At 40.7% G+C, this 21,723-nt stretch overlaps 2 protein-coding genes across 2 annotated transcripts in view; one reads left to right on the plus strand and one right to left on the minus strand.

The window, feature by feature from the left end:
• Positions 1 to 113: 113 nt before the first annotated feature.
• On the minus strand, positions 114 to 11,163 carry DHFR (dihydrofolate reductase). Its single transcript, XM_084881356.1, has 6 exons — positions 11,002 to 11,163; positions 10,649 to 10,698; positions 8,257 to 8,362; positions 5,298 to 5,424; positions 3,276 to 3,391; positions 114 to 952 (listed from the first exon to the last, which is right to left on the minus strand). The coding sequence occupies exons 1-6, from the start codon at positions 11,085 to 11,087 to the stop codon at positions 874 to 876; spliced, it is 564 nt and encodes a 187-aa protein (XP_084737482.1). The 5' UTR covers positions 11,088 to 11,163; the 3' UTR covers positions 114 to 873.
• Positions 11,164 to 11,316: 153 nt separating this feature from the next.
• The window catches only part of MSH3 (mutS homolog 3), a 123,170-nt gene continuing 112,763 nt past the window's right edge, over positions 11,317 to 21,723 (plus strand). The window contains exons 1-4 of the mRNA XM_084881302.1: positions 11,317 to 11,525; positions 12,862 to 12,982; positions 15,686 to 15,906; positions 20,203 to 20,418. Of these exons, the coding sequence (XP_084737428.1) occupies positions 11,319 to 11,525; positions 12,862 to 12,982; positions 15,686 to 15,906; positions 20,203 to 20,418 (765 nt within the window). The 5' untranslated portion in view covers positions 11,317 to 11,318. The remainder of the gene's footprint in view (positions 11,526 to 12,861; positions 12,983 to 15,685; positions 15,907 to 20,202; positions 20,419 to 21,723) is intronic.

Raw genomic sequence — 21,723 nt, forward strand, 5'->3', positions numbered from 1 at the left:
CTTTTAATTTTAGCCATATGCTTGTTATTAGATTACCTTTTGTGTGTGAAGGGCAGTCTATCCTGTTCAATCACTGTAACATCCCATGGCATCTCACCCAAGATTATAAAGTGTTTTTTTTTTTTTTTAAATAAATATATTTTATTGTTTTTTTACAGAGAGGAAGGGAGATAGTTAGAAACATCAATCAGCTGCCTCCTGCACACCCCCTACTGGGATGTGCCTGCAACCAAGGCACATGCCCTTGACCAGAATTGAACTCAGGACCCTTTAGTCCACACTGAGCCAACCCAGTTTTGACTATAAATAGTGTTTTTATAGGTCTCAGACCTTTTTTTTAATCATTGAGAAAGTAGTCCTACCTGCTTCTTACTATCTATATGGAATGTACTGTAGTTCTGAGTGAGATTGTACTTAGTGATTCTCTGAGTGAACAGAACTTTTTTCAGAAGTGTGATATGCATAGAGTGATTTTGTTCCCTGTTTTGATTGATCTACTTCTAGTTTAATATCTAAGTTCTAATTCTTCTGTTTATAATCTATTACTGACATTTGGACAAATTTGGCTAGCTCCTTTCTTTATAGGTAATAGATACCACCAGGGGATTCTCCCATTGTGGTTTCTTGGCATATGTTACCCTAAGCAGGTGCTAGGGACCTAATCTTCAGAATTTCTTGATGATTCAGACAGTTACAGCAACAGATATTTCACAAATGTTGTGTTTCAGATGAAAAGTAATTAATAAAAATACATTGCTTTGAAATAATTATCCACAGATCTAATTAACAGAAATATCTTTTTCTAATGTTAAATATATAATTGTTTGGATGGGATGGGGAACAACTTGAAATGAATCAGAAAACACCTTCACATTACTCATTCTTTTCATATACTTCAAATTTGTACTTAATGCCTTTTTCCTCCTGGACATCAGAAACAACACCTGGGTACCTGTAAAAGAAATATACATGTAATTAAATAATTACCAATTAAAACAATTTTTTTAAAAGAACATTTTATCGATTTTTATGAAAGAAAAAGGGAGAGAGACAGAGAGAGAAAGAGAGGAAGAGAGAGGAAGGAAGAAACACAGATATGAGAGTGCAACATCTATTGGCTGCCTCCTGCACACCCCTATTATTAAGCCCACAATCCAGACATGTGCTCTGACTGGAAATTGCACTGGTGACTTTTTTGGTGCATGGGACCAATGCTCAACCATCTAAGCCACACTGGCCAGGGCAATGGTTCCCTGATTTTTGATAAGGGTATAAAAACAATTTAATGGGGAAAGAGTATCTTTTCAACAAACAGTGCTAGGATAACTGAATAGCCACTTATAAAAGAATGAACTTGGACCCGTTCCTTACACTATACCAGACCATAGACTTAATACAAGAGTTGATATAATTAATCTTAAAACTGAAAAGTTCTTTTAAACTAAAATGCTATGAGTTCTCAAAATCAGGCAGTTTCAGTTTCATGCTAAAATCACTACTACACAGTGAAGCAAGTGTAATCTCTTCTTTTCATCTCCACCACTGCTATCTAAGTCCCTTCATCTTTCATCTGAACTACTGCAACCAACTGGTTTCCCAGCTTCACTTCCTTCTAGTCCATTCTCCATAAACAGCTAGAACAACATCACTCAATTTAGAACCTCCTTCCCCTGCATTTGACCTGATGCATTTGGGTCTTACCCTTGCTCACAATGCCCTCAGTGGCTTTCAAGGAGGCTCAGGGAACATGCCAAGCTTGTGCCAGTCATCGGGTCTCTGCACTGGCTATTTCTGGTTCCTGGAATGCTCTTTCCTGCTCTAAGCATGGCTGGCTGGTCATTTAGATCCCGGTAATAACACTGTTGTAATTAACCTAGTTATTAATAACTGGAAAGGAGCAAAGGGAAGGCCAAATATTATAGGCACGTCATTTAGGCAGCTCCGCCAGGAAGCTAAAGCTTTCCACTCCCCAGGGAGCCGCTGGTCTATTCCTTGAAAACAGCTGGGGGAAGGGATGGGACAGGGAGAACAGATGCATGCCCAATAAAGTTGGGGTGTCCCTGGGAAGGTGCCTGCCTGTCAGTGTCGCCTGGGAACAGGTCATTGGCCAGCATGGGCGTGGCCACTTCAAGGGCGAGAAATTGGGGTATTTAATCCTCTGAACACATGAGTTTGCTCTCTTGGTTTCTCTTGCCGTGTTACTCCTGGCTCCTAGCTTGCAGGGTCTCTTGCTCCTGCTTTCTGGCATTTGCCCACATGGCCACTGCCCCCCCCCCACACACACACAGTGGACTAATAGATTGCAACGAGCCTGATGTTGAAGTGCACCCAGCTGCAACATGGAACAGAAACTCTGGACACTGGCTTTGCTTCTAGCTCTATTGAAACCCCAGCTACACTTTTCCCGTGACCTGAATGGTGCTTTGGAAACACAGGGATGTAATTCCACTCAAATAAAAATCACCCATCTTCACATGCGAATCTCGGAAAATTCTTTTCCTCAGGATATTGTACGGACCCCACCTCCAGCACCAGTGGGGAAAAGCATACTCCAATTTCCCTGGTAATAGTATAGATATCACTTCAGAGAGGACTGCTCAGACTACACAGCATTTATCACATCACAGTATTTCAATTCTCCACACAGCAACTCTTAATGCTTATCTATTATTTGCCACTCTCTCTACTACAAAAATGTAATCTGGAGAATAGTGAATAGCATCTGTTTTGGTAAACACTCTTTCCCCAATGCTCAGGACAGTGTTTGATGCTGAATACAATTCTCATAGAATGGACTAAGGACTACTCTAGATTTCAGTAAAATCACTAAAACTTGAACATTCCCAAGTCTGTTAAAGCAGAATTCCAAAAATTTTCTGTACTATTTGTCTATAAAACACATTACTATCCCAAATTCAATCTGAGAGACATACTCTTCCCTATAATTCTTTAAAAAAAAAAAAAAAAAAAAAATATATATATATATATATATATATATATATATATATATATATATATATATATATTAATTTCAGAGAGGAAGGGAGGGAGAGAAAGAAACATCAATGATGAGAGAGAATCATTGATTGGCTGCCTCCTGCATGCCCACACTGGGGATCAAGTCCACGACCTGGGCATGTGCCCTGACCAGGAATTGACCGCCTGGCTCATTGGTAAAAGCTCAACCACTGAGCAATGCTGGCTGGGACCTTTCCTATAGTGCTTAAGCTATAAATCCAAAAGTGCTTCAGAATAATATATAACATTTTACTTACTCTGGGAGAAGTTTGTATTTCTCCAAATCAATTTCTGGAAAAAATGTATCACTTTCAAATTCCTGCATGATCCTTGTCACAAAGAGTCGTTGATGGCCGGGCTTGTTCATGGCTTCCTTTGAAATAAAACAAAAGTCACAAATTTCCTTAATTATTTGTGTCAAAAGAAACAGAACTCAAGATTTTGTTTGTTTTAATTATATAGTCAAGTTTGTACCAGATATGAAAGAATGCTATTTAAATATCACATTCTTTTTAAAAAATATATATATTTTATTGATTTTTTTACAGAGAGGAAGGGAGAGGGACAGAGAGTTAGAAATATCGATGGGAGAGAAACATCGATCAGCCGCCTCCTGCACACCTCCCATTGGGGATGTGCCTACAATGAAGGTACATGCCCTTGACTGGAATTGAACTCGGGACCTTTAGGTCCGCAGGCTGATGCTCTATTTTTTTTACTTTAGAGCCCTGCAAAGTAGTCTTATTTATGTTGAGAATAGCACTAATCATTATATCTAATTATGAGAGTGATTTAAAATATATTCTGGCTTCTAGTTTGCTTGCATGAACTATTTTTTTCATTTAATTGTTCAGTTTTGTCTTTTTTCTTTGGTGTTTGCTTAGGAATTAAGAACACCGCATTGTCTAGTTACTGGCTATAGAAAAATTTACATATATATAAATGGATAAGATAGTACACTTTCACAAGATTTTGACTAATGAAAACATCAAGGGCACAGTTGGTACATTTATACAAAATTTAATAATGTTTCCGTTTCCCTAGGAGATAGTTACAATGTTAGTAGGTAATTTATTCTGCCTCTTATTTGCTAATGATTGTATTTAGCCTCATATTAATGACTTTTCTAACTAACGTCTATAATACTGTTGAGCTCCAAGAAAGCAATAACTCTGGCTTGTGAGGGGGAGGGGAATATATATATATGAAATTTAAAGTTTTTATCTTTAAAATTCTAAATAAGGGCATAGAACAAATTTTACTTTTTATTTTCAATACTACTGCTTAGAATATTATATCATTTATTCTCTTGACCCAAACAAGTAAATATTCTACCTTTTCTTGCTGTACCAAAATTTAGGAAAATTGAGTAGGACTAACTACTGCAGCTTTTGAAAGTTTGTATCAAAGTTAATGATGTTTGGAAACCTTTTCTGTAAAGAGTCAGATAGTCAATATTTTAGGCTTTGTGGGCCATGTAGTTTCTCTTACGTTTAGACAAATGCCGCCATAGTCAATACTAAAACCAATGGTTGTGGCTGTGTCCCAGTGAAACTTTACTGACAAACACAGGCTAGTGGACCCACTTTGGCCAATAAGAAGAGAAGCCTAAATGTTCCACCAGCTAGTGTGATGTGAGGTAGGTGGATAATGCATAATTATAACCTGGAGGCTCCACTTCCTTACTGTTTACTACATATAGATATATCAAATTATACATATGAATTTAATTTTAAGTATGTATATTGTTTAAAAGGTTGTAGAAAAGGAACCTAAGAAACAGTTTTTGTAATCCCATCTAAGATCCTGGTATGCCTCTTCTTTCTCAAATAATCTCAATGCACATGTAAGCACAAGCCCCCAAGGGTAGGAGCTGATTTTTATCCTTCCCATAAATATTAATCTTTCTTGAGTGTTTTAAAAGCACAGAAAAATTCCTTTTATTTTCCTCAACATGTTTGAAGAAACAGGGCTAACTCAGTGTGGAACAGAAAATAGTGCAGTCCAGTACGATTCTAAGGGAAGAATTTAGAATGTTTTTAAAATTGGAAACATCAGCTATGTTGAATTGGAGATAAACTGGTAAAGACTTAAAAACTTACTTTTACTTTTTTATTTAGTTTGCACAACAGTATCAACAAGAAGTCAAATTGACAATGTGTCTAACCGATAGCAGGGACAATGTGCTTCTTTGCTCATGACTGAAAACGTACAGATGGCAGGGAAGCTGAAACAAAGTGGAGTGGAAAAATTCTTTGTTTATAGATACCTCTACTTACCTTATAAACGGAACTGCCTCCCACTATCCAAACCATATCCACTTTATTTGTTAATTCTGGTTCCTCAATAAGTTTTAAGGCATCATCCAGACTTTTGGCGAGAAAATGAGCTCCTTTTGGAGGTTCCCTGAGGTTAAGAGAAAGAATTACATATAATTTCTACAAAAGCCATTTCATACTAGTTAAATAATCTGTATGGGGAGTAATAATTATAAAACTAAAATTGTTATATAAACTCCAAGTCAGGGGGACAATTTGCATATTAGCCTTTTATCATATAGGATAATAAATATTCCATTGTATGGATATAGCATATTTTATTTATCTTTGATGAACATTTGGGATGCTTCCAGTTTTTAGATGTTGGTATGAATGATGCTGCTATGAACACTTGTGTACAAGTTTTTGTGTGGTCATATACTTTCATTTCTCCAGGGTATATACCAAGGAGTAGAATTGCTGTGTCATATAACTCTAGGTTTAACCTTTTGAAAAAGGGCCAGTCTGTTTTCCAAATGTGGCTGTATAGCATTATTATTATTTAAAAAATTTTTTTTTAAATTATTTTTTACAGAGAGGAGATAGAGAGCTAGAAACATTGATGAGAGAGAAACATCAACCAGCTGCCTCCTGCACACCCCCTACTGGGGATATGCCCGCAACCAAGGCACATGCCCTTGACCAGAATCGAACCTGGGACCTTTCAGTCCGCAGGCCGATGCTCTATCCACTGAGCCAAACTGGTTTCGGCATAGCATTATTTTTAAAGCGGCAACTTGATAGTATAGAAAGCCATGAAAAAGCACCCCCTTCTCCCCCCAAGATGTATTAAGTAAGTAGCTACTCAAAATAACTAGTATGGGGCAGCAAATTTTGAGATTATCTTGAGGTTTCAGTTCCTTCTCACACGGGGAAGAGAGTGGTGGTGAAAGATTGTCTCTGAAAATTTGCAGGAGCAATAGTGATTTTCATGTGCAAATCCTTCCCCTTTTATTCAGGACCCAGTAGTACTTGGTACACAGTAGGTGCTCAGGATATGTATGGAACTGACCAGCAACTGACCAGGGAAACAGAAGGCAGGATTAAAAATAAACTAAATTTTTCCCCTAAAAACAACAACAACAACAACAAAAAACAACAACAACCAGTTTCTGGAAATGGCAATAGTCTGTAAACTTGGGATATATCAAGTAGAGGGTAATCAGAATATCCTAGTAACCTGGAGAAAGAGAACAGTATGAAGATTGAGGAAGATGGCACGATACATATAAACATATTCTCCATCATCCAAAGACAAGCAATGCAAATATTCTGGTACACTTTCTTCCAGGTTTTTACCTAAGCTATTTCAGGAGGGATCTGTGAGAAAATCTATAGAAGCATGAACCCCCTTAGCCTATACTGGTGTAATGTTTCTTCCTTCTTTTGGTTTGATGGTCTTTGATGTGTTCACTTGGCTATAGTCCTGTTCTAATCTAGGTGTTGCTGTGAAGGTGTTTTATAAATGTGATTTGTTTATAATGGACTAGAGGTCCAGTGCACAAAATTCATGCATGGGGGGGGGGGGGGGTTTGTCCCTCAACCAAGCCTGCACCCGCTCCAATCTGGGACCCCTTGGGGGATGTCCAACTACTGGTTGAGGCCTGTGACAGTCAGACATCCTCTTACAATCTGAAACTACTGGCTCACAAACTGCTCGCCTGCCTGATTGCCCCTAATCACTTCTGCCTGCCAGCCTGATCATCACCCCCTAACCACTTCCTGGACACTTAACTGCTCCCCTGCTGGCCGATCACTCCCAACTGCCCTCCCCTAAAGGCCTGGTTGCCCCCAATTGCCCTCTCCTGCAGGCCTGGTCCCTCCCAACTGCCCTCCTCTGCAGGCCTGGATCCCCCTAATTGCCCTCTCTTCCCTGCAGGCCCATTTGCCCCCAACTGCCCTCCTCTGCTGACCTGATTGCCCACAACTACATTCTCCTGCTGGCCATTTTGTGGCAGTCATCTTGTGTGAGGGTCAATTTGCATATTACCTCTTTATTATATAGGATGACTTTAATCTGGGTGGGCCAGATTAAATGAGGTGAAAAGCCTTAAAAACAGAACTGAGGCTCCTCTGAAGAAATTTCACCTGCAGACATCTGCTTCAGCCCTTGAAGAGTTCGAGCCTCCCCTTCTGATGGCCTGCCCTACAAATTTTGGACTTGCCTAGCCAGCCCCCACAACTGTGTAATCCAATTCACTGTAAGATATTGCTATGATTACATTAGTAGTTTTAAGAAATAATTATTACCATGCCAATCCCAAAGGGATTGAATTAGACCTTTCCTTTGGGTCTAATTCAGGCTAATCACTCCCCCAAACAAACAGACCCCCGAGGTTCAGAAAATTATTTTCGTGGGTTAGGACCAATGTAAACAACAAAAAAATACAGAAATCAGGATATATCACAAGTAGTATAAATGATATGGAAGCTATGGTGAAGGCAAAAGCACTGGAGTTGATGTCATAGGTAGTTTTAATGCTATTAAGTCCCCTTACCCACTTCCTGTTCATTTCCAGTCATCAAGGACTAACTATATTAGCCTGGAGGGCAGAAAAATCCATAGCAGAGGCCAACTGGTCGTAAAAAAAAACATGTATTTTGATTCTTTGTGCAACTGAAAAGATTTATTTACATTATATAACTGATATTTGACCCTTCTGAATTGAATGAGTACTAGTTCAAGGAAACCTGCAATTCTGTTATCATAGTGAGATTTAATGCAACTTTTTAAGGAAATGAAATCACTCACTTAAACAGCAGAATAAGTTGTAATTACTTATTTTCTGTTATCATCTATGTAGTATTAAGCAGCTTCATCAATAGCTACATTCATAGTATTTTATTTTGTCATACACCGACCTCCAGCATAAGAAACGGGACATGGTTTCTTGTGCTGAGTTTATGTTGTAGTACTTACTTGAGTTCTCTACTGAGAACTAAATTAATCCTGTCCTTTAAAGGCCGACTCTTCTCGGGAATGGAGAACCAGGTCTTCCTACCCATAATCACCAAGTTCTGTTTACCTATAAAACCACAGGGAGAAGAGATGTATTTGGGGAATATATCTGTGTATATATATTCATATGCTTGTATGTATGTATAGATATAATGATCATATTGACATCTAGTAGAACTGCTTTAAAAAATTAAAACATTTAACAGCCTTACCAAAATTTATCATTTATCACCCATTATCTATAGTAATTATTTTCCCCTTTGGTTTTATCCAATTTATATGCAATATAGTTTTAATCAATTGCAGTCATGCATAATATAGTAGTGACAAGCAAAGATTCTGTTATCTACCAAGCAAGTCATGCTAATCTTCTGTGCCTTACTATCCTTTTCTACAAAATGGAGGTAATGTACTAGTTCCTACTTCTAGGATTGTGGGGACTGAAGACTTTGAACAGTGTTTGACATCTAAAAAGTACTGTTCAACTGTACCTTTAATACAATAGTACTCGCATTTGTGAACTTTGTAGATTTACAATAATAGTCATACTTTTAAAGATAACTGCTTAACATTCCATTTAATTAGCTAAAATACTTTCAATCTGGAAGACCTGGGGAGTGGGTGGGTAGGGGTTGGGTGGAGAGGGGTAATGGGGGAGAAAAATGGGAGGTATCTGAAATACTGTCAACAATAAAAATACATATATAAAACAAAATAAAATGCAGGTATATTTTGTAAGAATAAAATGAACTACTTTCAATTTGTGCTTCTTTCCTTAAAAAATTTTTATATACAGAACTTCCATTTCTGGTAGAATTATTTAGGAGAAAAAGCCTTGTGAGTCAGATCTCTGGATCAAAGGAATATACACATTTATGATTCCTGAATTAGCTTGATTAAAAAACCCCCACTAATATTTACAAACTATAAGTAGTAAGACTAGTCATTTTTCCATATTTTGTTTCCCATTTCCAGACTACTTAGGATTTTTAAAAAAATATTTTTAATTGATTTTATACAGAGAGGAAGGGAGAGGGAGAGAAACATCGATTGGCTGCTTGCTGTATACCCCCTACCAGGGTTCAAGCCCACAAGTGGAGCATGTGCCCAGGTTGGCATCTAACCAGCAACCTTTAGGTGCATGGGACAAGTCCAACCAACTGAGCCAAACCATTGAGGGTCAGACTACTTAGGATTCTAGAGGGTGGTTCATTTCAATATTTTGGCTTCAAGCTCTTGCATTTTCTTTTCATCAGTGACTTAAGTCTGTGGTTGGCAAACTGCGGCTCGAGAGCTACATGCAACTTTTTGGCCCCTTGAGTGTGACTCTTCCACAAAATACCACGGCCTGGATGAGTCTATTTTGAAGAAGTGACATTAGAAGAAGTTTAAGTTTAAAAAATTTGGCTCTCAAAAGAAATTTCAATCGTTGTACTGTTGCTATTTGGCTCTGTTGACTAATGAGTTTGCAGAGCACTGACCTAAGTGACAAGTCCAGGAACTTGTACCTGTTCTGTTTAAGTTATGCTGCACCTGCTCCTTTCTATTGTATTTCCCTGTTTACTCTGCTATTCCTCTTCCTATGACCAAACATTCATCTTAGGTTTTAAATGGGTATCCCCTAACCCCATATTCTTTTCTTTCCTTATCCTCTTCTCTTTAATGTCTCAATTCACCCAGCACCCTGTGCCTGAATATCCTACAAGCACCTCCATATAGTTACAATTGGACCCTAATTCTCCATATCACCCAGACTCAACCTGAAAACCAGAGGGTTCTTCCTTGATGCCTTCCTGGCATCACCTTTAACTTCTTCATCTCCAAATCGAGTCATGTAACCGTTCTTTGGACTTTCACCCTCACCACCGTGTTAGTCCAGGCCTTACCACGTCAGGCGGCTGTTTCAAAGCCTCCTCTGGCCTCCAGAGCCAATCTCTATGTAGCTGCCAATCTGTCCAATTTCAAAGAACGTTTTTTTTTTTAAGTCTAATAAACATTGGGAATTGCACACAGATCAATGGTAAGACAGAAGGTCCCTGATTACTATGGAAAAACTTAAAAAAAATTATTTTATTGATTTTTTACAGAGAGGAAGGGAGATAGAAACATCGATGAGAGAATCATCGATCAGCCGCCTCCTGCACGCCCCCTACTGGGGATGTGCCCGCAACCAAGGTACATGCCCTTGACCGGAATCGAACCCGGGACCTTTCAGTCCGCAGGCCAACGCTCTATCCACTGAGCCAAACCGGTTTCGGCTGGAAAACTACTTTTAAATAAAATGTGCACTGGTTAAAAAAAAAAAAAAAAGACCCTTGGGGAATCTCAAAATCACTTACAAATCCCCCATTACCTTCTGCGGCAGTCGTGGTGGTCATTCTTTGGAAATACTTGAACTCATTCCTACAAGGTAAAGACACGTGGAGTGTGACTCAGGACGCTTTCCCGTGGGCTCAGGCTCCACCACCCACCCCGACACAGCGCGGGGGCCGGGGCGGCAGCCAGGCTGGACTGAGCCCCGGGCGGGCGGGCGGGGCGGGATCCCTCCCGGGCTCCCGGCTCGGGCTCCGGGGCGGAAGGAAGGCCCGGCCCCGCTCCCGGCAGCCTGGGTCTCAAGTCCAACCCAGCGCCACCCCGTCCAGGCGCCTGGATCCGGGGCAGCTGCACACCCGCCCCCCGTCCCCGCCCCCCCGGCCCGGCGGGTACCTGAGCGGGGGCCAGGGCAGGTCCCCGTTCTTGCCGATGCCCATGTTCTGGGACACCGCGACGATGCTGTTGAGAGTTCGAACCATGACGGCGGCGCCCTAAAACCCTCGGAGCCACTGCGAACTGAGCTTGGCGCGAAACGGTGGCCGCCCCGCCCCCTCGGCCGCATTGGCGCCCGGAGACCCCGCCCCGCCCCGCCCCCGCCCCGGTGCAGGGCGGGGAGGTGACGTGCTCGGCCCTGCGGGCGCCCGGGAACTGGGCCGCGGGCTCGCGCGCCCGGCTCGGCCAAGCCCCCTGCAGTCCGTCTCTGCACCGCGATGTCGCGCCGGAAGCCACGCGGTGGCGGCGCGGCTGCCGCTGGCCCAGCCCCTGCCAGGCAAGCGGTTCTGAGCAGATTCTTCCAGGCCAGCGGGAGCCTGAGATCCACCGCCTCCCCCACCGGTGCGGCGGCGGAGGGAGAACCTGACTCCCGCTCCGCAGCGCCTCCAGCGTCCGCTTCCCGGCCTCGGTCGCGGCCACACGTGGTGGGTGTGGTCCAGGGCTGGGCGGGCTCACCGGGGCGGGGGCGGGGCTAGGCGGACGGGGCGTGGCTAGACGGGAGAGGCGGGGCTCGGTGGGCGGGGCGGGGCTGGTAGGTGGAGCGGGGGGAGGCGGGGCCTGTGCGCGAGAATTAGGGAGTTGAAGGCGCTGGAGGAGAGAGCTTGAGAGCTTTGGGCGGATTCTGGCAGGTGAAGACGGGAGTAGCCTGGCCATCCTCCATCCTGAGTGTAGTTCAAAGATTCCAGTTTCCACTGGGAAAATAGACTTGAGGCCAAAATCACACAGATTCTTACAGGCAGACCAGAGACAGCAGCTCAGGTCTCCTGACTCCCATTCTGATGAGGGTAGGGGCTAAGGATACATCTTTTAACCTACATCCTCCCTCCCAGCCATCCCCTCTTTTTTTTTTTTTTGGTCCCTGGATTGAATGTTAAGAGGAGTTTTATTTATCTTATTTAGTCGGGTTTTGTTAAGTGCCTCCCTTCGACTGACTATAATAAGTAGTTGTGGGTAATTTTTGCTTGTTTTTCACCAGAGACATGGCCACCGGGGAATGCCTACGGGGGAGCTCTCACGGGGGTCCCTGATAACAGTATTTCTCAAACTGAGGATGTTGAAGGGGATTGCAGACTGGCTTTCAGCCACCTTCTAAATTTTCATGAGGTTGACTGCTTGGCTGCTTCAAAATCTGTTTCCTTAATTTATATTTTTCCCATGGAGTGATTGGTTCTCTCCTGTTTTGGTTTTTTGACAGTAGTCTACATTTTTATGAATTCACCAAGATTTTATTTTATACCCACCATTTAGAGGGTATCTGATGAAGGACTTAAGGTTTTGACAGGCTTCCTGCCAACAAATGTTCACAATCTTGTGGCATCTTCCGTGGTGAACATAACATGTAAATTACAATTAACATTTCAAAAATGAGACTGTTCTTTTATTGTCTATCTAATTTCACCTTTATTAAATAAATGGTTTTTCTCTTAAAGGTGTTTTATTTAATGTGTGTAAGTGGAGTAGTCCAAGTTATATAATTTGAAATAAGTGAAGCTGACGGAGTAAAAGTGGCAGCCTTGGTTCTATTTAATTCTAGCAGGACATGAGAAGCTGAGGTTAGGGACCGGTCAGTCTCCACCTTGTCTTTGATGATGGTAAAAACACTCACCCATAGGTCTTTTCAGAACTCCAAGTAGGTGATTGTAGGAAGGAAGGATGGCAAGGACCTAACTGTCATTCAAAAGTAAGGTTTAAATTATTTTGCATAAATAGTGTTTTAAGATCAGAGAAAGAACACATCATTTTCTAACTTTCCTGACATAGGTTTCAGAAATCGACAGAAGTACAAAGAGTCCACCAGAGGATGATGGGCCTGTTAAAAAGAAAGCAAAGAAAGTCCAAGAAAAGGAAGGTCAAAGTGATTCAGGAACGTCTGGGAACCCTGGTGAGTTCCGTGGCATTGATTTTTCATTCTCACCAGTCATGGCTCTGACACTCTTGCATTATCCAGAGGGCAGAGAAGGCTATTTGGAGAGGTTTGCCGTTTTTTCCCATTGTGGAGAAAGGTCTCCGTTGTGCTTGAGTCGAGTGGCCCCGTCCATACGTGGTGGTGGTGGTGGTGGTGTACGTAGGAGGTTGGGAGAGTGGAGGTAGGGGCTGGAGTTCCCTCCAGGCAGAACATTTGAACAGTTACAATGTCAGGACATGCAGATCTCCCCTGTCCGTTTCTCAGCGTGGAACTGCGTTTTCTGTATGCGAAAAGGTTCTGGACAAAAACCACCATTCCTGAGGTGCTAGACCTCTATGTGGTGTTGGATATATAGGTGGGTGAGCAGACTTTTCGCCTGGAGAATTTGTGATAAGGGAAGACAGAAAACGCTTCTTCTTTTTTTTATTTTATTACCCTCATACCTGAACTGATATAAGCCTTTCTGAACTGACAACAGCTCAGGAACGAAGCTTTGTGGTGGAACCTTCCTTGGGAGTAGGGGAGCAGGATAGGGAAGGTGGCAAGGAGGGCATAAAAGTACTCCAGCAGGGGGTCTCACCACACTCATACTAAGTCCTTGTCCCTACGTCCGCTTTGCCCCAGATCTGGCTACATGAACTCTGAAGCTTGTAGAAATAAGGCCATAGGAATGGAAGTTTTTGAAATACGAACTTTACATACAGTTTACTTAACAAAAGTACTAAGTAGTGGGAAGGAAAGAGGAGCATCCACCAGCCAGAGGAGTCGCTGGCTACTTCATCTTAAGCTTTTTTCTTTTTTAATTACAGTTGACATTCAGTATTATTTTATGTTTCATGTGTACAGCGTAGTGGTTAGACATTTATATAATTTATGAAGTGATTCCTCCTGGTAAGTCTAGTACCCACCTGACACCATTCATAGTTATCACAATACGGTTGGCTACATACCCTATGCTGTACTTTACATCTCTGTCACCTCAAGTTTTTTAACATGTCAGTTTTAGGTATTCTTTCTTTTGTAAGATTTGCACCCCAACTCCACCTTGGGAATTTTTCTTTTTTCTTTTATATCCTTAGGAAGGAAGCCCTTGTATAATATACAAACTTATACTATTGAAGATTGATTCAAGTATTTCTTTTGAAACGGTGAGAGTAATAGTAAATAGGATGAATATATGCAATTGGAGAGATCTAAATAGACATTTTTCTAGCCATGAGATTAATAGGAGATAAGATAAAGTATACATCTGAAAAGAGGTTTAAATAGAAATATGAAAAGTTTTAACCTGTTAGAAATGAGAAAAACAGAACTCTTGCCTTCAGAGTGTTTTGCTTTAAAAGGGAAGGTAAGAGATGATAAATGCAGTGCAGTTTCCATCTATGTAATAGTAGCTACCTAAGTAGTATTGCTGTAAAGCGTAAAATAATGTTTTCTGTTATATAGTAAATAACCAGTAAATGTATAGCAAATGATCAGTTTCCCTTCTTTTATGGATTGATTGCTTCTGGAGTAACTGCTGATTGGCAGACCATAATAAGTTCTATAGAGAAATTTGATCTGTTGCAGGAACGTAGAGAAAGAAAATGACTTTTAAGCTGGGGAATTAGCAGAGCGTTTCGTGGGAAAGGTAGCTTTGAGATGGCTCTTGATGAAAGAGTACAATTTTGTCCTGTGGAAATGGGGGGCTAGGCCTTACCAGGGAGAAAGAATAGTGTGAGCAGAGCTGTGGAGGCAGGAACGCAGGTGTGTCTGCAGTGGTGATCCAGCTTCCTCCTGCACTCCTGTGTCAGCGTCTTTAGGTCTTTCGGGGGGAGCTGGTTGGATTTCCCAGCCCAGAGCCTCCCAGCTTCCGCCCAGGGGAGAGCTTTGTTCTGAGCGGGGGCTCTCAGAGAGGTTCTCATCCTGTAGTCAGACTGTATTTCCATGAGTGTTTCTTAGCCTACAGTCAGACTGAATTTCCATTAGTATTCTTTCGTCTTAGGCACAGTACTGCATCTCAGCCGGGCCTGATTTACCGTTTCCAGAGAATTCTTCAGTCCTCTGTAGATGTGGAGGAAGGACAGCTGTCCTTGAACTCAGCGTAGGCTAAGGGTGTCTAGGGATCAAATTACTTGGAACCAGTCCTCTTTATTTTATGGTAGAACCTCCCTTCATTCTACTTTCAGAGCTATTGGTGCCCTAATTCCCGAACCTTTTAAGCATTTTGTGTTGTAAATATAGGACTGGTTCTTGGTTTTCTTCACTACCCATTTAGGCTTTAGCTTTCAAGGATGCCAAATTGGTTATTGCTCGTTCATTTTTCATTTTAGCTTCAGATATTTCATTTGCAAGTCTCACCTCTCCTTTTCTTTCTATACTTATGAGCTTATAGGTGTTTTGTTGTTGTTGTTGTTGTTTTGTTTTTAAAGCAAAACCCTGTAGTTTCTTGTGGTTTTTTAGGACCAAGTGAAATTAGAAATTTAGATGTATGTTTCAAGTATGCCATTTTTACCTGGAACCCAGGTTTCTTTATTTCCATATCATATCATATATCATATCATATCATATCATATCATATCATATCATAGCTAGAGTCATTGCTTAATACGAAACTCCCTATTACAAATCCTATGCTAATTATGAATTGACATGAGACAAAATACTATTGTTATATTTTCTTCTGATTTGCTAACTAAGAGCCAAGGAAATGTCTGAGGACCAGGATTGTTTTAAAGTCTCTGGAAAAACTGAAAGAATTCTGCTGCGATTCCGCCCCTCCTCAAAACAGAGTCCAGAGGGAGCCTCGGCAGGAGAGGTTTGCAGTTCTGCCTAAGTGTACTGATTTCGACGATATCAGTCTTCTGCGTGCAAAGAATGCCGCTTCCGCTGAAGATTCCAAGTCTAAAACCAGTCGAAAGGTATGTAGCAGTTATATTGATGAATACCCAATACCCAGCATAGTAGGTTCTGTGGGTCCACTCAGGGCATGGTTCCCAAACTTGGCTGATCTCTTGAATAAGTTGAAGGAACTTTCACTTTTTAAAATTTTGAAATCCCTGGACATTCCAATTTACTGTTTATTAAGGAGGAATGAATTGGTTTGTATTAAAACAAAATAAAGCAAAAGCCTCAAGTGATTCTGATGTATGATGCCTGGATAGGAGCTGTTCACTGACTTAGGAGATTCTTTGTCGATAGTACAAGCACAGTTTCTCCTTATATTGTAGTTTCCTTGATTAGCCTGGATAGTTATGATGGGCAACTTATATGGATGTTTTAAGGTTTTCAAAGGTAAACCAACTGAATGTGTGTCCTCCTACTGTTTTGTAACTTATTAATGTTTTTCATCATGGCAAAAATCTGGGAATTTAACTCTTGCTCCATCATGGAATAATACAATTCAGAATAGTGGTTTTCAGCTCAGCTTTAAATTAGAATCACTGGAGAACTTAAAAAATACTGATAGCAAGGACTTTTTTTTAAAAGTTATATATTAGTTTTTAATAAGAACTGAGCAATAAGAACGTTCTCATTTTGTGTTCGCTTCGGCAGCACACATACTAAAATTGGAACAATACAGAGAAGATTAGCATGGCCCCTGCGCAAGGATGACATGCAAATTCGTGAAGCGTTCCATATTTAAAAAAAATAAGTTCTCATTTTAATGTGTAGTCATGGTTGAGGACAACTGAATTAGAGAAGTAGACTTTACATTTATTTGAGTGATTTAAATCTAATGATAGCTATAAATTATTTTCTCAGAAAAATATCAAGCTAAAATCCATTGACTTATCTTAGATCATCAGGGGGAAAAAGGTGTTTTGTTTTTATTTTTAATTTCTTTTAATTTTAAAGCAGTTAACCAGAGTGTAGTAGTGATAAAATATAGAGGTCATAAACCAAAGAGCTTACATACTTATATGCATATAGCCCATGGACATGAACAGTGGGGTGGTGAGACCTGGGGCAGGGAGGGTATGGGCTGGGCAGAGGGGCATAAAGGAAGGGAAAATGAGAGACATTTGTAATACTGTCAACAATAAAATAAAATAAAAGTAAAGAGAGGTAAAAAAAATTTGTCTGTTAAAGCTCATAGTTTATTAATTGGAGAATTTACTCTAGAACTTCACAAGAACCTATATACTATAGCTTTATGCGTACAATGACCAACTTGGCATTTTTGATTCATAGGAAAATAGAAAACACCAGTTAGAACTATCACTGCCAACATCTATTAAAAGACTAAGAGCTTATTTCCTGGATACATATTACAAGTATTTGGTGGCATAGAAGGGCAAAGACAAGTGGACAAAAGCTGCTGAAGGAACTTAAATGCGCAGTGGTGTGGGACCACTAGTGTGGGGTCAGCAACCCCATAATTGTTGATAGGTCCTGAAATTCCCATTTTATTAAACTGATCACTCTGAATTGTCAAGATAAAGTTAAATTGAGTTCAGAATACCATCTCTGGGAATATGAAAGAGTACAATATATCTGAGAAGTATTTTTCCCCAAATGGTGAGAAAAAATGTTGCTTAATACTCAAGTATACAGATTGACTTAACGTACATGAACCTTTTTCCTGGATTCCTATTCTCATTCTATATATGAATATGGACTTTATAGTAAGGCCCTCCCCCCTTCTAAGAAATATATTTTTCAATGTATTAAGATTTTCAATATGTAGTAGTCTTTTTTTTAATATATATATATTTTTATTGATTTTCCACAGAGAGGAAGGGAGAGGGATAGATAGCTAGAAACGTCGATGAGAGAGAAACATCGACCAGCTGCCTCCTGCACACCCCCTACTGGGGATGTGCCCGCAACCAATGTACATGCCCTTGACCGGAATCGAACCCGGGACCCTTCAGTCCGCAGACCAACGCTCTATCCACTGAGCCAAACCGGTTTCGGCAGTATTCTTAAAGTTTACATAAAAAAATCATGAAAATGAAGTAGAAAATCCCCATCAAAATTAAAAACAAATACTTTGTCCGGTCTGATAGATTGACCCACTTTTCTCTTGCCACACTTCTCCAGAGCTAACTATTGTGTTATTGCTGATCTTTAGAAGTTTGCTGAGCTACACTTTCAGATAAATTGCATCTGAACCTGCTGTCCCAACCAAGCTGAATTTCTAAACATTTAGCAAAAGCAAAGTACATGTTTCTGGGTTTTCTCTTGGACTGGAATTCCCTCTTTGAGCTATATAGGACATTTCTCTTTATCTCTTTATTTTTCCTGTTGGTCTCTAGTTTTTTAGGTCATATTTTAAATTACGGGGGTAGTTGGTAAGTTTTTTTAGATATTGGCAGTGACACGGTGATACTTAAAGTTGGATTTATTCTATAAATTTGTCTCATAAGCAAGAAATTTGCTCTAAGCTGTGAATTGCAATTAATTATGGTTTTCATACAGGAAAGCATGGATACAGGAATACTAATGTTGAAAATGTAACCTGTAGTTTATGCTTTCCGAAAGTTCTTTATTTTTTAAAATACATTTTTATTGATTTCAGAGAGGAAGGGAGAGGGAGAGAGAGATAGAAACACCAATGATGAGAGAGGATCACCGATTGGCTGCTTCCTGCACACCCAATACTAGTGGATTGAGCCCACAACTTTGGGCATATGCCCTTGATGGGAATCAAACCTGGGACCCTTTAGTTTGCAGACTGATGCTCTATCTATTGAGCTAAACTGGCTAGGGCCAAAAGTTATTTATTTTTTTATTTCATGAAGAATATTAGTAATAAATTAACTGTGTCATTAAATTACACATAAACCTCTTTCCTTATTAAAAACTAGAGGCCTGGTGCACAAAATTCGTGCAAGGGGGTGGGGAGGGCATCCCTCAGCCCAGCCTGTACCCTCTCCATTTTGGGACCCTTTGGGGGATGTCCGACTGCCAAGGGATAGGGCCTAAACCGGCAGTCGGACATCCCCCTCACAATCCAGGTCCACTGGCTCCTAACTTCCTCCCTGGTCGCCCCTAACTGCCCTCCCCTGCTGGTCTCGTTACCCCTAACTGCTTTCCCTTGCCAGCCTGGTTACCCGTAACTGCCCTTCCCCGCTGGCCTTGTTGCCACTAACCGCCTCTGCCTTGGCCCCCACCAACTGTGGCTTTGTCTGGAAGGATGTCCAGTCTAATTAGCATATTACCCTTTTATTAGTGTAGATGTGAAGAAGCACTAAAATTTCTAAATTACTGTCACCCCAATGAATTTGATAAAAAAATCTTTAAATAACAACACTACTTTTCTAAAAGTTCTAATCATGGTTCTTTTTGGAATTATTTATGGAATATACTATCTTCTAGACCAGGGGTCCTCAAACTTTTTAAAGTGGGAGCCAGATCACGGTCTCTCAGAGAGCTGGAGGGCCGGACTATATGAACTACTAATTCCTACTGTAACACCTCGGCTGTGCTCACTGCCCAAAAAACCTGGCGGGCTGGATCAGACTCCTCTGCGGGCCGCATGTGGCCCGCGGGCCGTAGTTTGAAGGCCCCTGTTCTAGACTGTGCTTGGAAATGTAGAATATTGCAACTTTAGCTGTTCACATGCCTGTTGAAAGTGATTCTGCTAGAGAGAAAAAGATTCTTGCCTGCTCACTATGCCTTACACACCTGGAATAAATAATGAAAAGGAAAACATTAATTACAATTGATTTAATGAAATTAAATGTAAAGAGAAGTATACAAAACATTAGAATGTTTAAACTTTCAAAACGACATTAATAATTACATAGTAGTTTAGTTTGGCTCATTTTTTGGATCTTTTACTTTGAAAAAATTTTATTATTTATTTATTTATTTATTTATTTTTTTAATTAAAAAAATATATTTTATTGATTTTCCACAGAGAGAAAGGAAGAAGGATAGAGAGCTAGAAATGTCGATGAGAGAGAAACATCAACCAGCTGCCTCTTGCACACCCCCTACTCGGGATGTGCCCACAACCAATGTACATGCCCTTGACCGGAATCGAACCCGGGACCTTTCAGTCTGCAGACTGACGCTCTATCCACTGAGCCAAACCGGTTTTGGCTACTTTGAAAAAATTTTAAACCTACACAAAAATTTGCCTTAATATACTGTGTACTCCTCAAATTCACTAATTATTAGCTTTGTGTCAAATTTGCATTCTCTCTCTCTGGGAACTGATGTTATGGTTAGTACTATTGAACCTATAAAACTCTCTTGGTTGCCAGGACAAGACACTTCCTGATCTCAGTCATTTTGGATCATCACATGGGAGCTACGAAAACTTACAGAAAATTTCTGATTCTAAACCACCTAACAAAAGGACCAAAAGCATCTACACTCCATTGGAATTACAGTACCTAGAAATAAAGCAGCAGCAGAAAGATGCAATTTTGTGTGTGGAATGTGGGTATAAGTATAGATTCTTCGGGGAAGATGCAGAGGTAAGTTGTTTTTTCAAACACTGTTTCATGTTTTTCTTGTTCAGCCTTAAATATTTTCCAATATTTTGTTTCATTTTCTAACCTTATAGAGATGTGAATGTAATTGCCCTTTAAAATGCTGTCATTTAAAGTAAAAACAAAAAATAAACACAAACAAACTTGGTAAGTGCTGACTTGTCGGGGAGGAGGTGAGGAGTTCCTGTTGGGATGTCAGTGCTTATTTTCCATGGTCTTAGCTCAGATCAAACATTGATTGAACCATAATAATGTGGGTATCTGTGTTTCCTAAAGAAGATTTAAACAAGAAAAAATTTTTGAAATATAAGTTCCTTGGTTTACCCTTAATTTATGAATTTTCACAGCCAGCAACATTTTTTTTTTTTTTTTTTTTTTTTAATATATTTTGATTTTTTACAGAAAGGAAGGGAGAGGGATAGAAAGTTAGAAACATCGATGAGAGGGAAACATCGATCAGCTGCCTCCTGCACACCCCCCACTGGGGAAGTGCCCACAACCCAGGTACCTGCCCTTGACCGGAATCGAACTCTGGACCCTTGAGTCCACAGCCCGACGCTCTATCCATTGAGCCAAACCGGTCTTGGCAACATTATTAAGTCTTAATGGAAGAGCCTATTAACTGTGCCAGCCACCAACACATGTTTGAAGTCTTACAGGTCTCTGTATACTAGTCGTCTTGCTTTCTTAGTCTAAGTTGAGTTTGTATTTACTGTAATTTTAGGTATGTGAGATAGGCCTAGTTAAGATGGTTAGAAGTGAATTTGAGCACTTGCGGGCAAGCTTAGGGAAATGCTTTGTTGGAGTCCTGGGTGATTTTGATGATTCCATTGTTTTAGGCCTGGTTGGGTTGCACACCATCGGAGACTGATGAGGTGGTACTTCTGCTGCCTTATGTATGGGTGGGAAGGGAAGACTTGACCAACTTTTTTTTCCTTTCAGTTTCCTAAATACTGTTGTGGTAGAAGGTGGTGTTGTCTAGTCAGATGACATTATGCTGTGTTCTATGTTAAGAAGTTAGATCTTGAAACAGTCAGCATGTTCCCTGCAGACAGGAACAAGTATGAGCTGGCATCTTATAAGTGAAGGGGTGAAAGGAAATGCTGTTCCCTTCCCTTCTCTCGAGGTCAAATGATAGATTTTGCCTTGACCACAGTAGAGGCTCATGTTTTTCTGTCCTATCCTTAAGGGATGAACTAATATAGTTCAGAAATGGCGGGGGAGGGGGGGTAGGGGGAGAAGGAGGGGAGTGAGAATGCTGGAATGATGAGCCTTCTGTGGCTCTAGTGG

This window comes from Pipistrellus hanaki (assembly GCF_964339955.1).
Source record: "Pipistrellus hanaki genome assembly, chromosome: 4".
NCBI classification, from domain to species: domain Eukaryota; kingdom Metazoa; phylum Chordata; class Mammalia; order Chiroptera; family Vespertilionidae; genus Pipistrellus; species Pipistrellus hanaki.

Excerpts from the sequence above, each read along its gene's own strand:
- DHFR (XM_084881356.1), bottom strand. The coding sequence starts at position 11,087 with ATGGTTCGAACTCTCAACAGCATCGTCGCGGTGTCCCAGAACATGGGC. Across the intron at positions 3,392-5,297 it reads GAGGCAGTTCCGTTTATAAG|GAAGCCATGAACAAGCCCGG; the intron begins GTAAGTAGAGGT and ends TTTATTTCAAAG. Across the intron at positions 953-3,275 it reads AAATACAAACTTCTCCCAGA|GTACCCAGGTGTTGTTTCTG; the intron begins GTAAGTAAAATG and ends TTTCTTTTACAG.